The sequence below is a fragment of the Coregonus clupeaformis genome, chromosome 7 (genome assembly GCF_020615455.1).
Source record: "Coregonus clupeaformis isolate EN_2021a chromosome 7, ASM2061545v1, whole genome shotgun sequence".
Taxonomy (NCBI): domain Eukaryota; kingdom Metazoa; phylum Chordata; class Actinopteri; order Salmoniformes; family Salmonidae; genus Coregonus; species Coregonus clupeaformis.
Window position 1 is genome coordinate 60,398,468 of NC_059198.1, and position 18,092 is coordinate 60,416,559.

Sequence of the window (18,092 nt, forward strand, 5' to 3'; positions counted from 1 at the left end):
GAATATATGTATATAGGGTTAGATGGCGGTGCAATTTCCTTTTTTTCCCCATTTCCTTTTTTTTGTAAACAAACAAACAAACTGTGAAAGGCAGAAATACACAACATAGTGTCTAGTCTGCGGGAAAGACACACAAAGAAGAAGAGCACCTAATTTGTGTACTCCCAGTTCTACAATCTTTGGAAGAGCTTGTGACAATCAAAAGCTGCACTGTTAAGAGGTACATTTGCATTTTCCAGTAAATTAATGGGAGTTGGTCATCGGGAGTTAATGTTTAATTTTCAGTAACGTACTGTCTGCTTGCTGTAAGTAGTTATTGTAAAATTCACAGTATCTTATTGTGGCTGATTTCTGTCACGCTCACTGACTTGATGGTGTGTCAGGAAGGTCAGGTTGCTGCCAACCAAGAGGTTGAGGGCAGGTGGGTCTGGGTCCCAAGTGTGCTCACCATAAAGAATGGTAAGTATATAAAAAAATATAAACGCAACATGCAACAATTTCAAAGTTTTTACATAGTTACAGTTCATATAACAAAATCAATTAGGCCCTAATCTATGGATTTCACATGACTGGGCATAGGCCCACCCACATGGGAGCCAAGCCCACCCACTGGAGAGCCAGGCCCAGCCAATTAGAAATCGTTTTTCCCCACAAAAGGACTTTATTACAGACAGAAATACTCCTCGGTTTCATCAGCTGTCCGGGTGGCTTGTCTCAGAATGTCCCACCGGTAAAGAAGTTGGATGTGGAGGTCCTGGGCTGGCGTGGTTACACTTGGTCTGCGGTTGTGAGGTCGATTGGACGTACTACCAAATTCTCTAAAATGAGTGGGAGCCAGTTTTTAGAGAGCCCATACAATCGGAAAAACCTCACAACCCCTGTTCTCAGACAATGACGACCCAAACTGGACAAAAGTTACCAAACAGAAAAGACCAGACAAACAACAGACTAACAAGAGATCAGGTAGGGGGTTCTGGAGGATAAATACAGTAGTCAAGCACTCCTTCTCCAGATGCTACCTGGAGTGGAGAACCTTGAAAGAGCTATTTGACTCCCCGATAGAATAGTGGGAAATGGTCAAGGCCAGGACCAAGGGCTACTTCGGATGAATAGAGCTGAGGAAAGCTTGGGAAATCAGGGTCAGTTTTGAATGCCACAACAAGGCCCTCCAACGTCTTAGCCTCCTCCAGCTAGAGGGGTGGGACATGGCCCGAGAGCTGGCCAAAACCAAAGAACAACTTTCCACCCTCTATCAGGAAGAACAGAAGAAGATCCAGCACAAGTCAAAACTCCAGGGTCTGGAGGAGGAGGAGAAATGCACCCGCTTCTTCTTTTGCAGGGCACGGCAAAAACCCATCCTGTCCCTGTACAACAACCAAAGGGACTCTGTGACCAACAGTGATGACATCCTGCGGGTGGCCAGAGAGTTCTACGGTAGGCTGTATGCCATCAAGCCTACCGACGAGGCTCTCATGGCCACCTTTCTAGATGGTCTTTCAGAGTCACCGAGGGTGGAAGAGCGACAACCCAACTTATGTGCTGAGGAGCTCAACCGGGCCCTGCACTACCTGAACACAAAGCACAATGACCGGACGGGATCCGAGAAGAGTTCTATCAGACCTTCTGGGATCACCTTAAGGACGACATGGCGATGGTCTTCAGAGCAGTATAGACAGAAAACAGGCTGGGTGGGTCCATGCGACAGAGTACGGTTTCTGTCTCCTCATCAACCTCCTCTCCATCAGCTACAAAATCATGACCAAGGCCCTCAGTAATAGCTCCAGACCAGACCTGCAGGTCCATCAATAACAACAGCCTACACTGGGAAAAGGCATTTGACAGGGTTAGCCATGGCTTCCTGTAGAGGGTTCTAACCAAGATGAACTTCCCCCAACACCTCATCCACTGGACCGATCTCTGCTACCAGAATATCACAAGCAGAGTTCTGGTAAACAACCCCCTCACAGACCCATTCCCCATCAGATTCGGCATAGGCCAAGGTTGCCCCTTAGCCCCTCTGCCGTACGTCATATACCTAGAACTTTTCCTCCAGAAGATCAGGTCAACACCAGAAATCCCTGTCTACCAGATGCCAGGGGCCCAGGGAGAGAGGCTCAAAGTGGTGGCGTACATGGACGACATCACCATCGTCGGCATAAATAGTCACTCCATCGCCACAGCAACAAAGGTGGTGGACGACTATCGTGCAACCACTGGCGCCCTCGTCAACAGGGGTAAGAGTGAACTTGTTGTTGTCACAGAACTGGCATGAGACTCTCACCACCTCTTTCCCTGTCAAAACTGAGTGTAAGGTAAATGTCTGCATACTAGACCTGGGGAAACACTGGGGAAGTGCTTGGGCTCTTATCGAAGAGAGAATTTTGTCCGGCTCAGTAAAGCCTCAAACATAAATTGTCCGCAATAGTGAAATGGGCTTCTTCTATGTGAATTAATGAGAAGGCGGAACACACCTCAATTCAAATTGTTAGAGAATTAATGGAAATTGACAAGTTGAAACATAACCTCTAGATAATTAGCAGGCAGTGTGTCTTGGTTTGAACTGTCCTGTTGCGTAACAATCACATGTTGGAACAGTGAGTGGATTCTGACATCACGCGCATAAAAAAACTCACGCTTGGGCAACCATTAGAGATATTTGGAATGCATATCCAATTAGAATCTGTTCTTTTTCCTGCAGTCTGAATATCCAAAAAGCACATGGAATCTGATATTTCAAGCCACATTTCAAACCACCTTCGCAGGTGGTTTTAAGAGAGATACAAATCAGATTTCTGGCCATGTGACTTGTCCTGAACGGTCAAATCTGATTGATTTGCCCTCAAGTGGTTTTTAGACTGTTATTTAGCATATATTGTTGCTTGCTAGCTACTCTGTTGACAGTTTGACAAGAAATGTGGCATGTGGTAGCTAATTAGCTTGTTAATTGTTTACAAAAAAATTAGTGAATGTGCTAGAAAGCTAAATAGCAACTTCAGTTGAAGTCGGAAGTTTACATACACCTCAGCCAAATACATGTAAACTCAGTTTTTCACAATTCCTGACATTTAATCCTAGTAAAAAATCCCTGTTTTAGGTCAGTTAGGATCACCATCTTATTTTAAGAATTTGAAATGTCAGAATAATAGCAGAGAGAATGATTTATTTCAGCTTTAATTTCTTTCATCACATTCCCAGTGGGTCAGAAGTTTACATACACTCAATTAGTATTTGGTAGCGTTGCCTTTAAATTGTTTAACTTGGGTCAAACGTTTCGGGTAGCCTTCCACAAGCTTCCCACAATAAGTTGGGTGAATTTTGGCCCATTCCTCCTGACAGAGCTGGTGTAACTGAGTCAGGTTTGTAGGCCTCCTTGCTCGCACATGCTTTTTCAGTTCTGCCCACAAATGTTCTATAGGATTGAGGTCAGGGCTTTGTGATGGCCACTCCAATACCTTGAATTTGTTGTCCTTAAGCCATTTTGCCACAACTTTGGAAGTATGCTTGGGGTCATTGTCCATTTGGAAGACCCATTTGCGACCAAGCTTTAACTTCCTGATCGATGTCTTGAGATGTTGCTTCAATATATCCACATAATTTTCCTTCCTCATGATGCCATCTATTTTGTGAAGTGCACCAGTCCCTCCTGCAGCAAAGCATCCCACAGCATGATGCTGCCACCCCCGTGTTTCGCGGTTGGGATGGTGTTCTTCAGCTTGCAAGCAACCCCCTTTTTCCTACAAACATAACAATGGTCATTATGGCCAAACAGTTCTATTTTTGTTGTTTCATCAGACCAGAGGACATTTCTCCAAAAAGTACAATCTTTGTCCCCTTTTGCAGTTGCAAACCGTAGTCTGGCTTTGTTATGGCGGTTTTGGAGCAGTGGCTTCTTCCTTGCTGAGCGGGCCTTTCAGGTTATGTCGATATAGGACTCGTTTTACTGTGGATATAGATCATTTTGTACCTGTTTCCTCCAGCATCTTCACAGGATCCTTGGCTGTTGTTCCGGGATTGATTAGCACTTTTTGCACCAAAGTACGTTCATCTCTAGGAGACAGAACGCGTCTCCTTCCTGAGCGGTATGACGGCTGCGTGATCCCATGGTGTTTATACTTGCCTACTATTGTTTGTACAGATTAACATAGTACCTTCAGGCGTTTGGAAATTGCTCCCAAGGATGTATCAGAGTTGTGGAGGTCTACAATTATTTTTCTGAGGTCTTGGCTGATTTCTTTTCATTTTCCCATGATGTAAAGCAAAGAGGCACTGAGTTTGAAGGTAGGCCTTGAAATACATCCACAGGTACACCTCCAATTGACTCAATTGATGTCAATTAGCCTATCAGAAACTTCTAAATCCGTGACATCGTTTTCTGGAATTTTTCAAGCTGTTTAAAGGCACAGTGAACTTAATGTATGTAAACTTCTGACCCACTGGAATTGTGATACAGTGAATTATAAGTGAAATAATCTGTCTGTAAACAATTGTTGGAAAGATTACTTGTGTCATGCACAAAGTAGATGTCCTAACCGACTTGCCAAAACTATAGTTTGTTAACAAGAAGTTTGTGGAGTGGTTGAAAAACAAGTTTTAATGACTCCAACCTAATTGTATGTAAACTTCCGACTTCAACTTTAGCTAGCTAGTTGACTGCCTTGGCTAGCCAAAAAGGACTTGTTTTGAAAGTTGGATCATCTTATCATTTAAAGCTTTAAAAGTGTTCTTACACTATGGTTTTGAACATTCAAAGCAACTGGGAAACGTCTATGGCAGGCATTGTTGTCACCTTAGCTTGCTCCATAACTTCTGAGTGATAGGAAGCACGAGCACCACCACCAATCAGTCTACACAACTGTGCACACACTCGTCGTAACTATGACAACTAGCATAGCCATGTCAGCAAACTGCAACCGATTTGGTCACTTGTAACTTGCTGTTTAAACTGTCAGTATTAAAAAACGGATCAAAAAAATATTAATAATTTGAGCATTGCAGTGTGAACAAGGCTTTAGACCAGGGGTGTCAAACGTCCGGCCCGCGGGCCGGATCAGGCCCGCAAATGGGTTTAATCCGGCCCGCGAGATGATTTTGTAAAGTATAAAAATGAGCTATAATTTTTCAATAAAATAAACTGCTGTTCCAATTGTGTCCACTGGATGGCGCAATAGCAATTGTGTTAAGCAAGCAAACTGTTTATACCGGGGCAGAGCAAATAGGTCAAGCAAGTGCAGCCAGTCCGGATGAGCTACTTTGTTTTGCCCGCGATATTTATTACGGCTTCTACTTTTAACATTATGTGCTTTGGCACCCTCATTGCCCCAATATGTCTCTGTCAAAAAAGAGAAAAGTGGACGCAGAGTGCAGAGTGTTCCAAGAAAAATTGTCATCCTTCTATTTATTCACGGAATTGAATGGAAAGCTGTATGTTTGGTGTGTTCACAGCATGTTGCAGTGCTGAAAGAATATAACCTTCGTCGCGACTATGTGAGTCTTCATGCCGACAAATATGACAACTTTCAAGGACAGCGGAGAAGAGAGAAGGTGAATGAACTGTTGGTGGGTCTGAAGAAACAGCAGTCTGTGTTTACTCACAGCCGAGACATCAGTGACGCTGCAGTGAAAGCTAGCTACCTCATTGCTAATGAAATCGCAGTGGCTTCAAAACCATTTAGTGAGGGTGAATTTGTAAAAACCTGCATGATGAAGGCAGCAGAGATTGTGTGCCCTGAAAAGCACCAGGCTTTTGCAAATATCAGCCTGACAAGAAACACAGTTGCAGACAGGATTTCCGATCTTTCAGTGGATTTGGACAGCCAGTTGAAGCAAAAAGTAAAGTCATTTATTGCGTTTTCGGTTGCAATTGATGAAAGCACGGACATTACAGATGTTGCACAACTGGCCATTTTCATCCGCGGAGTTGATGACACATTGACCGTCACCGAGGAGTTCGTGGAGTTGGTGCCGATGACAGATACAACGACAGCAGCTGATATTTTCACTGCACTCGTCGGCGCACTGGACAGGGTCGGAGTGGACTGGTCCCACGCTGTCAGCCTGGCTACAGATGGTGCGCCCTCAATTATCGGGAAAAAAGCAGGCGTTGTGACAAAGTTCAGAGAGAAAGCGCAATCTGCAAATGGAGGACGTGATTTTTGGACTTTTCACTGTATTTTGCACCAGGAGGCTTTGTGTTGCAAGTCATTAAAGATGGATAACGTCATGAATAAAACAAAGCTGCGCTCAAGGCTCACGCACAAGCACTTGAATCACATCCTGAAGTTGGCTGCCACTCAGGATGTGACGCCTGATATTGATGTGCTGGTGAAAGCTAAAAGATGCCAGGTATCAGGAGTCAAATAAACTATGCAACCCCACTTAAAGTGCTGCATGAGACACCCTGATATAGTTCTGTGATCTGTGATATACTTCTGTGAATCACTGAGGCATTGTGTGTTTGTGTGTTGTTTGTCCTCAGAATTTCAAATAACTTGAGGTGTTTTATGATTAATAGTGATGTTGTGCTTTTGGACACACTGTCCTCAGGCTCCAGCTTTATGTTTTTATGTTTTTATGTTGATGTGCTATTGTTTTTAATTGATTTTATTTTATTTGTATATTTAACCTATTCTTGACTCTGTGGTTCTTGCACTTGTTTGGGGAACAGGATTTCATTATTTGTATCTACATTTCTGCCTGAGAAAAGACACCCGGATATAGTTCTGTGATCTGTGAAACAGTTATGTGAATCACTGAGGCATTGTGTGTTTGTGTGTTCTTTTTCTTTAGAATTTTCAAATAAACTTCAGGTGTTTTATGATTAATAGTGATGTTGTGCTTGTACTATTTTGGACACACTGTCCTCAGGCTCCAGCTTTATGTTTTATGTTGATAGTATTAAAACAAAGAAAACAATCTGAAATTGTTGTTTTTAAGTTATATATACCATGATTTTACCGGTCCGGCCCACTTGGGAATAGATTTTCCTCCATGTGGCCCCTGAGCTAAAATGAGTTTGACACCCCTGCTTTAGACCCTTCTTGAACCTTCTTCCTGGCCCTCATCGACAGCACACTTCAGAAGTTCAATCACAGGTGGATATACAGTGGGGAAAAAAAGTATTTAGTCAGCCACCAATTGTGCAAGTTCTCCCACTTAAAAAGATGAGAGAGCCCTGTAATTTTCATCATAGGTACAAGTCAACTAGGACAGACAAAATGAGGAAAAAAATTCCAGAAAATCACATTGTAGGATTTTTTATGAATTTATTTGCAAATTATGGTGGAAAATAAGTATTTGGTCAATAACAAAAGTTTCTCAATAGTTTGTTATATACCCTTTGTTGGCAATGACACAGGTCAAATGTTTTCTGTAAGTCTTCACAAGGTTGTCACACACTGTTGCTGGTATTTTGGCCCATTCCTCCATGCAGATCTCCTCTAGAGCAGTGCTGTTTTGGGGCTGTCGCTGGGCAACACAGACTTTCAACTCCCCTCCAAAGATTTTCTATGGGGTTGAGATCTGGAGACTGGCTAGGCCACTCCAGGACCTTGAAATGCTTGCGTCGAAGCCACTCCTTCGTTGCCCGGGCGGTGTGTTTGGGATCATTGTCATGCTGAAAGAACCAGCCACGTTTCATCTTCAATGCCCTTGCTGACGGAAGGAGGTTTTCACTCAAAATCTCACGATACATGGCCCCATTCATTCTTTCCTTTACACGGATCAGTCGTCCTGGTCCCTTTGCAGAAAAACAGCCCCAAAGCATGATGTTTCCACCCCCATGCTTCACAGTAGGTATGGTGTTCTTTGGATGCAACTCAGCATTTTTGTCCTCCAAACACGACGAGTTGAGTTTTTACCAAAAAGTTGTATTTTGGTTTCATATGACATTCTCCCAATCCTCTTCTGGATCATCCAAATGCACTCTAGCAAACTTCAGACGGGCCTGGACATGTACTGGCTTAAGCAGGGGGACACGTCTTGCACTGCAGGATTTGAGGCCCTGGCGGCGTAGTGTGTTACTGATGGTATGCTTTGTTACTTTGGTCCCAGCTCTCTGCAGGTCATTCACTAGGTCCCCCCCGTGTGGTTCTGGGATTTTTGCTCACCGTTCTTGTGATCATTTTGACCCCACGGGGTGAGATCTTGCGTGGAGCCCCAGATCGAGGGAGATTATCAGTGGTCTTGTATGTCTTCCATTTCCTAATAATTGCTCCCACAGTTGATTTCTTCAAACCAAGCTGCTTACCTATTGCAGATTCAGTCTTCCCAGCCTGGTGCAGGTCTACAATTTTGTTTCTGGTGTCCTTTGACAGCTCTTTGGTCTTCGCCATAGTGGAGTCTGGAGTGTGACTGTTTGAGATTGTGAACAGGTGTCTTTTATACTGATAACAAGTTCAAACAGGTGCCATTAATACAGGTAACAAGTGGAGGACAGAGGAGCCTCTTAAAGAAGAAGTTACAGGTCTGTGAGAGCCAGAAATCTTGCTTGTTTGTAGGTGACCAAATACTTATTTTCCACCATAATTTGCAAATAAATTCATTAAAAATCCTACAATGTGATTTTCTGGATTTTTTTTCTCAATTTGTCTGTCATAGTTGACGTGTACCTATGATGAAAATTACAGGCCTCTCTCATCTTTTTAAGTGGGAGAACTTGCACAATTGGTGGCTGACTAAATACTTTTTTTCCCCACTGTACATTGATGACATTGCAGAATGGATACGGGTGGGGCAGCTCTTCAGCCTTCAACATGTCCCGCCGGACACTTCAATCCGGCCCGTGAGACATTTTTTAAATGTATTAAATATGATTATATTTGAGTTACGATTTTTGCCCTAAAATTGCGTATTCCATGATATACAAACTACCTCCAATAGATGGCGCTGTAGCCTGGCAGCGTACTCTGTATTTGGGCCTACAGTCAGATTCAAAATGTGCTCAGTCATCATAGCCACTTCATTGCTTGATGACTTTGCCCCAACCAGGGGCTCTGACTTATATGACAGGGTGTCTGCCTGCTTGGAAAAAATGAATCTACCGTGGAGCAAACGGACAAACGTCACAACAGATGGATCACCAAATCTAACCGGTAAAAACATTGGCCTACTAAAAAGATTACAAGACAAAGTAAAAGAAGGAAGCCCTAACTAGGAGGAATTGATATTTATTCACTGTATTATTAATCAGGAAGCCCTGTGTAAAAGTGTGTTAAAGCTGGATAATGTTGTCAAAGTGGTTGTAAAACGTGTCAACTTTATACAGGCAAGGGGGCTTCCTGATGGGGACATCAGTTCATTCAATTTGATTTGATTTGATTTAACCATCATCAGTTCATTCAGCTGCTCAATGACACAGAGGCAGAGCACCAGGACTTGTTATACCATTCAAATGTGCGCTGGCTAAGCCTGGGAAAAGTATTTTGCCATGTGTGGGAACTGAGAGGGGAGATAGGTATGTTCCTTGATACGGTTGGTAAAGCTGACGACTTCTCCGAGTTGAAAGAAACAGACTGGCTGGGTGACTTTGCTTTCTGTGTGGACATATTGGGGCATATGAACAATCTAAATGTGAAACTGTAGGGAAATAGTGTTTTTATTCCAACGTGAAAGCATTCAAGGCCAAACGTATGTGGTCCTCCAGACAAATGAGCAGCCAGTCTCTTGCTCCTTTTCCGACACTGGCCGCACTGAACGCGCCCACATTGCAGTGCCGCACTGAGACATACAGTAGCACTTTGATCGACCTGCATGCTGAGTTGTCCCACCGCTTCTCAGACTTCACCAAGATTGAGACTGAGCTGGAGCTTGTATCATGCCCCCTGTCTTTCAACAGTGAGAAAGCACCATCATACACACAATTGGAGCTAATCGACATCCAATGTGACAGTGCTTTGAAGAAGAAGTACAAAACAGCAACAATAGACCAGTTCTATGGCTCACTGAATGAAACAAAGTTTCCAAACAATAAAAAGCACGCCCAAAGGATGCTTGTTTTATTTGGGTCCACATATGTGTATGAACAAATCCCATCACAGGTCAAATTTAACAAATTACCACTTTTCAGCTTTTCTGAGAATCTCTACATCAAAGATGACACCAGACTTTGATGCCCTTGCCAAGAGAGGTGACCTGACCCATTGTTCTTATTAAGACTTGAATAACAGTGACTGGGGTAGGCTAGGATTATGCTTTTTCATGGTGATGGTTATGCAGTGAGAATTATCCAGTAAAGCGCTTGGATACAGGTAATAATTAATCAGTCATATTTTTGAATAGTTTTTTTTACACATCTGCTGTTACATTTTGCATTATGATATGATGGCGCCGGAGAAGATGGCTGCCGATTTACAGCCCTCTAACCAATTGTACAATGATGTGTGTTTTTTCGCGTTATTTGTCATTAATTCTGTACATAATGTTTCTGCCATCGTCTCTTATAACCAAAAAGAGCTTCTGGATATCAGGACAGCGATTACTCACCTCGTATTGGACGAAGATTTTTTCTTCAACGAGGCAGCCGCGAAGGATATCCTACAGACACCCGACAAGGCCCAAATAATAAGGAAGTCTCTAGGTTTTGCTCGCCTGAGGTAGAGTACCTTATGATAAGCTGTAGACCACACTATTTACCAAGAGAGTTTTCCTCTATATTTTTCATAGCTGTCTATTTACCACCACAAACCAATGCTGGCATTAAGATTGCACTCAATGAGCTGTATAAGGCCATAACTAAACAGGAAAACGCTCATCCAGAGGCAGCGCTCCTAGTGGCCGGGGACTTTAATGCAGGGAAACGTAAATCCGTTCTACCTAATTTCTACCAGCATGTTAAATGTGCAACCAGAGGGGGAAAAAAACTGTACACCACCTTTACCCACACACAGAGACGCAAACAGAGCTCTTCCTCACCCTCCATTTGGCAAATCTGACCATAACTCTATCCTCCTGATTCCTGCTTATAAGCAAAAATTAAAGCAGGAAGCACCAGTGACTCGGTTAATAAAAAAAGTGGTCAGATAACGCAGATGCTAAGCTACAGGACTGTTTTGCTAGCACAGACTGGAACATGTTCCGGGATTCTTCAGATAGCATTGAGGAGTACGCCACATCAGTCACTGGCTTCATCAATAAGTGCATCGATGACGTAGTCCCTACAGTGACCGTACGTACATACCCCAACCAGAAGCCATGGATTACAGGCAACATCCGCACTGAGCTAAAGGGTAGAGCTGCCGCTTTCAAGGAGTGGGACTCTAACCCGGACGCTTATAAGAAATCCCGCTATGCCCTCCCTGCCACATCAAACAGGCAAAGAGTCAATACAGGACTGAGATTGAATTGTACTACAGCGGCTCTGACGCTCGTTGGATGTGGCAGGGCTTGAAAACTACTACAGACTACAAAGGGAAGCACAGCCGCGAGCTGCCCAGTGACACAAGCCTACCAGACGAGCTAAACCACTTCTATGCTCGCTTCGAGGCAAGCAACACTGAAGCATGCATGAGAGCACCAGCTGTTCCGGATGACTATGTGATCACGCTCTCCGTAGCCAATGTGAGTAAGACTTTTAAGCAGGTCAACATTCACAAGGACGCAGGGCCAGACGGATTACCAGGACGTGTACTCCGAGCATGTGCTGACGAACTGGCAAGTGTCTTCACCGACATTTTCAACATGTCCCTGACTGAGTCTGTAATACCAACATCTTTCAAGCAGACCACCATAGTCCCCCTGCCCAAGGACACTAAGATAACCTGTCTAAATGACAACCGACCCGTAGAACTGACGTCTGTAGCCATGAAGTGCTTTGAAAGGCTGGTTATGGCTCACATCAACACTATTATCCCAGAAACCCTAGACCCACTCCAATTTGCATACCGCCCCAACAGATCCACAGATGATGCAATCTCTATTACACTCCACACTGCCCTTTCCCACCTGGACAAGAGGAACACCTACATGAGAATGCTATTCATTGACTACAGTTCAGCGTTCAACACCAGTGCCCTCAAAGCTCATCACTAAGCTAAGGATCCTGGGACTAAACACCTCCCTCTGCAACTGGATCCTGGACTTCCTGACGTGCCGCCCCCAGGTGGTAAGGGTAGGTAACAACACATCTGCCATGCTGATCCTCAACACGGGGGCCCCTCAGGGGTGCGTGCTCAGTCCCCTCCTGTACTCCCTGTTCACCCATGACTGCATGGCCAGGCACGACTCCAACACCATCATTAAGTTTTCCGACGACACAACAGTGGTAGGCCTGATCACCAACAACGATGAGACAGCCTATAGGGAGGAGGTCAGGGACCTGGCCGTGTGGTGCCAGGATAACAACCTCTCCCTCAACGTGACCAAGACAAAGGAGATGATTGTGGACTACAGGAAAAAAAAGAGGACTAAGCACGCCCCCATTCTCATCGACGGGGCAGTAATGGAACAGGTTGAGAGCTTCAAGTTCCTTGGTGTCCATATCACCAACAAACTATCATGGTCCAAACACACCAAGACAGTCGTGAAGATGGCACGACAAAGATTATTCCCCCTCAGGAGACTGAAAAGATTTGGCATGGGTCCTCAGATACTCATAAAGTTATACAGCTGCACCATCGAGAGCATTTTGACTGGTTGCATCACCGCCTGGTATGGCAACTGCTCAGCCTCCGACCGCAAGGCACTACAGAGGGTAGTGCGTACGGCCCAGTACATCACTGGGGCCAAGCTTCCTGCCATCCAGGACCTCTATACCAGGCGGTGTCAGAGGAAGGCCCTCAAAATTGTCAAAGACTCCAGCCACCCTAGTCATAGACTGTTCTCTCTGCTACCGCACGGCAAGCGGTACTGGAGCGCCAAGTCTAGGTCCAAAAGTCTTCTCAACAGCTTCTACCCCCAAGCCATAAGACTCCTGAACAGCTAATCATGGCTACCCGGACTATTTGCACCCCCACCCCATCTTTGTATGCTGCTGCTACTCTGTTAATTATTTATGCATAGTCACTTTAACTGTACCCACATGTACATATTACCTCAACGACCTCAACTAGCCGGTGCCCCCGCACATTGACTCTGCACCGTTACCCCCCTGTATATAGCCTCACTACTGTTATTTTATTTTATTAATGCTCTTTTTTTCTCAACACTTTTTTGTTGTTGTTTAATTTTACTTTTTTATTAAGGAAATAATGCATTGTTGGTTAATGGCTGTAAGTAAGCATTTCACGGTAATGTCTACACCTGTTGTATTCGACGCATGTGGCAAATAAAATTGTATTTGATTTGATGTCTCAGTCATATAATATATATATTTAAGTTTGCATATTGTGACTGTAAGTTTGATTGTACTTTACAAGGGTAGAGATGTAGGATCTGTGTGTGTGTTTGACTGTGTCTGTGATGTTATAAATTATATCAATTTTGTGAAAATGTTGTGAAAAACACAAAAAAACAAGGGTAGAGATGGTACAAGCGTAGAATTGTTCTGCAAGCATATGTACACCTACAGAGCACTAGTAGTTGCGTGTCACTGTGAAAATGAATAAAGGCTTCACATGTTTTGTCACGCATATAGTATGTGGCCCTTCACTTGGTTTTAAAAACTCAATGTGGCCCTTGAGCCAAACGGTTTGCAACCCCTGTCCTAGGTCAATGAGCACTCCATGCAGTTCAACCCAAACAAGTGCAAAGTCCTGCATGTTTGCTTCACAAACAACTCACCCCATTTGGAACCCCTGTATAGAAATGGACACTCTGCAAACATCTGATATTTAACTGCTGGGACCCTGGCTCCGGGATGTCCAGTTGGAACTGCAGATGGAGTCCTTGGTGAAAAAGGGGAACCAGAAGCTCTTCGTGGTTCTCTGTGGCTCAGTTGGTAGAGCATTGGGCATTCAACGCCAGGATCATAGGTTCGATTACCACTGGGGCCACCCATATGGAGAATGTATGCACAGATGCTTTGGATAAACCTGTCAGCTAAATGGCATATATATATTACTTTATATATGTTTCTGCTGCACCGTCTCGAGTGTTTCAGTGTCAACAGACCCGGCCTGGTGACCATCTACACCACCAACTTTAGGCCTGTACTACAATACAGCGTCCCGGCATGGCACTCCTATCTCACATCAACCATGACTGCACAATTGGAGTGAACACAGAAGCGAGCATGCTGGAATATCCTTGGACCAACTGAGCTAATTGATCAGTTCAGTGATTGCCTAAATTCAACACACCTGGTCTTCCAGGTCAGTTAAATCAAAAACAGGACAAGGGTTGCCTACCCCTGCTCTACATGAATGTCAACTCTAAACAACATCCACAACAATAGTTCCCTAAATGTATGTTGCACATATGTTTATTTTAATTTTTATGTATCATGCAATTCAGAGTTCAATTGTATTCTGCCATGTGAATTAATTAAATTCATTTAAATATGTAATATCGAATTGGGATGTGGGGACACAAAGGATGATGACATTAGTACAATAGACTGACTTGAGGAGTTTAGTGTGCTAGATTGGGGCTTTACAATTGAAAGTGTCGTAAATTAGTGTGTATACGGTTTATTTGGCGTCTATTTGGTGGTTGTAATAAGAAGCTCCAGGGCCAAATCTAATGGCAGGGTATCACAGTATGGTCAGGCATAGATAGCAGAAGGTTATGCTAAGACAAACTCAGATTGAGGAGTACATTCAAACAGAGCACACGACACCCATGTGCATAACACTTCTCACCTCTTCACCCTGATAGCTGATGTAAGGTGAACATTCTGGCGCAATATGGTTGCTATACATCACCAAGTGGGTGCTACACATTGGTGGTGGATAAGGTGTATGTAAAGTGCTTTGAAAGGTCCTTCTGATTTAAACATTTATTTCACGTCTGCAGAAATAGTTTTCTTCAGACCTAGCGGTAATCATTTTTTTTTGTTAATTATCTGATTGTAGTCCCAGTCCTTCCTCAAAGATGGTCCAAAGCAGAGAAGACTAAGGGAGACGGCCCATGCAGTTTCCCAGATACAGGTATGCAGCAGTGGAGGCTGCTGAGGGGAGGACGGCTCATAATAATGGCTGGAACGGAGTAAATGGAATGGCATCAAACATATGTAAACCACGTGTTTAATGTATTTGATACCATTTTACTGATTCCGCTCCTGCCATTACCGTGAGCCCGTCCTCCCCAATTAAGTTGTCACCAACCTCCTGTGGTATGCAGTGTCCCGTTCATATTTATTTGCAGGATGCAATGTCATGAACTACACCAGGGTTTACCATACTTTTCCACGACATCCACCCATTTCACAGCTGATTAAATACCCCCACTCGCATTTAGCTTTAACATGAATAAATAGCTTATTTAGGAGTTGGAAGGATTAACCTAAAACATTCATTGATTGCTTAGTGTATTTAGGTGCACTGGGTTGTGACTATTATAACTTTCTTAAATATGAATTTTTATATATGTTTAAAATTGGGTATTTTGGTATTTTATTAGGATCCACATTAGCTGTTGCAAAAGCAGCAGCTACTCTTCCTGGGGTCCACACAAAACATGAAACATGACATAATACAGAACATTAATAGACAACAGCTCAAGGACAGCACTACATTATTATTATTATTTTTAAATTTTTTTAAAGGCACACGTAGCCTACATATCAATACATACACACAAACTATCTAGGTCAAATAGGGGAGAGGCGTTGTGCCATAAGGTGTTGCTTTATCTGTTTTTTTAAACCAGGTTTGCTGTTCACTTGAGCAATATGAAATGGAACGGAGTTCCATGCAATAATGGCTCTATAGAATACTGTATGTTTTCTTGATTTTTTTCTGGATTTGGGACTGTGAAAAGACCCCTGGTGGCTCGTCTGGAGGGGTAAGTGTGTGTGAAAGAGCTGTGTGTAAGTTGACTATGCAAACAATTTGGGATTTTCAACACATCAATGTGTATGTCCATTACATGAAACGCTAATACAAATCCATTTAAATTACAGGTTGTAATGAAACAAAATAGGAAAAACGCCAAGGGGGCTGAATACTTTTGCAAGGCACTGTATATGTCTATTTCGGATTTTGATAGACAACGATGCACTGAATTCATATCACGCAGATGGCAGTGCCATGATTTGTGTTTTAAATGTTTTATGACGTTTGCCAAAGACAAGTAGGGCTCAAGAAGATGGGCACGCATGTGCTCCATCCATGCGCATAAATTGCCTAAATGCTGCATCGCAATATGATGCAAGCACAAAAGCCTACCAGAGAGAATAAAGTTCATACACTTATTTTCAAGATTTTTATATAGTCAATGTCAACCTATTACGGTAGACCTAGACACGCCAATGAACTCCGCTATGAAGATCGGCGATTTGCACATTATGTCTATGGGCCTATACCTCTGCATTTGAAAGTAAGTTAAGCATATGAAAAGCTTGACTGATTTCTCTGTTACAATTCAATGAAAAACTGTAGGCTTTTTAGAAGTACGCTAGGTTTTTTTTCACCTTTATTTAACCAGGTAAGCCAGTTGAGAACAAGTTCTCATTTACAACTGCGACCTGGCCAAGATAAAGCAAAGCAGTGCGATAAAAACAACAACACAGAGTTACATATGGGGTAAACAAAACAAAGTCAAAAATACAAAGAGAAAATATATATACAGTGTGTGCGAATGTAGTAAGTTATGGAGGTAAGGCAATAAATAGGCCATAGTGCTAAATAGTTACAATTTCGTATTAACACTGGAATGATAGATGTGCAAAAGATGATGTGCAAATAGAGATACTGGGGTGCAAATTAGCAAAATAAATAACAATATGGGGATGAGGTAGTTGGGTGGGCTAATTTCAGAATGGCTGTGTACGGGTGCAGTGATCGGTAAGCTGCTCTGACAACTGACGCTTAAAGTTAGTGAGGGAGTTAAGAGTCTCCAGCTTCAGAGATTTTTGCAGTTCGTTCCAGTCATTGGTAGCAGAGAACTGGAAGGAATGGAGGCCAAAGGAGGTGTTGGCTTTGAAGATGACCAGTGAGATATACCTGCTGGAGCGCAGACTACGGGTGGGTGTTGCTATGGTGACCAGTGAGCTAAGGTATGACGGGGATTTGCCTAGCAGTGATTTATAGATGACCTGGAGCCAGTGGGTTTGGCGAAGAATATGTAGTGAGGACCAGCCAACAAGAGCGTACATGTCACAATGGTGGGTAGTAAATCGGGCTTTGGTGACAAAACGGATGGCACTGTGATAGACTACATCCAATTTGCTGAGTAGAGTGTTGGAGGCTATTTTGTAAATGACATCGCCGATGTCAAGGATCGGTAGGATAGTCAGTTTTACGAGGGCATGTTTGGCAGCGTGAGTGAAGGAGGCTTTGTTGCAAAATAGGAAGACAATTCTAGATCTAACTTGTGATTGGAGATGCTTAATGTGAGTCTGGAAGGAGATTTTACAGTCTAACCAGACACCTAGGTATTTGTAGTTGTCCACATACTCTAGGTCAGACCCGCCGAGAGTAGTGATTCTAGTCGGGTGGGCGGGTGCAAGCAGTGTTCGGTTGAAGAGCATGCTTTTAGTTTTACTAGTGTTTAAGAGCAGTTGGAGGCTACGGAAGGAGTGTTGTATGGCGTTGAAGCTCGTTTGGAGGTTTGTTAACACAGTGTCCAATGAAGGGCCAGATGTATACAAAATGGTGTCGTCCGCATAGAGGTGGATCCGAGCTTCACCAGCAGCAAGAGCAACATCATTGATATACACAGAGAATAGAGTCGGCCTGAGAATTGAACCCCGTGGCACCCCCATAGAGACGGCCAGAGGTCCAGACAACAGACCCTCCGATTTGACACATTGAACTCTATCTGAGAAGTAGTTGGTGAACCAGGTGATGCAGTCATTATGGAAACCAAGGCTATTTAGTCTGCCAATAAGAATGCGGTGGTTGACAGAGTCGAAAGTTTGGCCAGGTCAATGAAGACGGCTGCGCAGTACTGTCTTTTATCGATCGCGGTTATAATATCGTTTAGGACCTTGAGCGTGGCTGAGGTGCACCCATGACCAGCTCGGAAACCGGATGGCATAGCAGAGAATGTACGGTGGG

At 43.5% G+C, this 18,092-nt stretch overlaps 1 protein-coding gene across 1 annotated transcript in view; it reads left to right on the forward strand.

Annotated features, from left to right (window-relative positions):
• Positions 1-1,205: 1,205 nt before the first annotated feature.
• LOC121570264 (ribonuclease 3-like) overlaps positions 1,206-18,092 on the forward strand; it is a 297,361-nt gene continuing 280,474 nt past the window's right edge. The window contains 2 exon segments of the mRNA XM_045221557.1: positions 1,206-1,666; positions 1,984-2,234. Coding sequence (XP_045077492.1) covers positions 1,206-1,666; positions 1,984-2,234 — 712 coding nt within the window.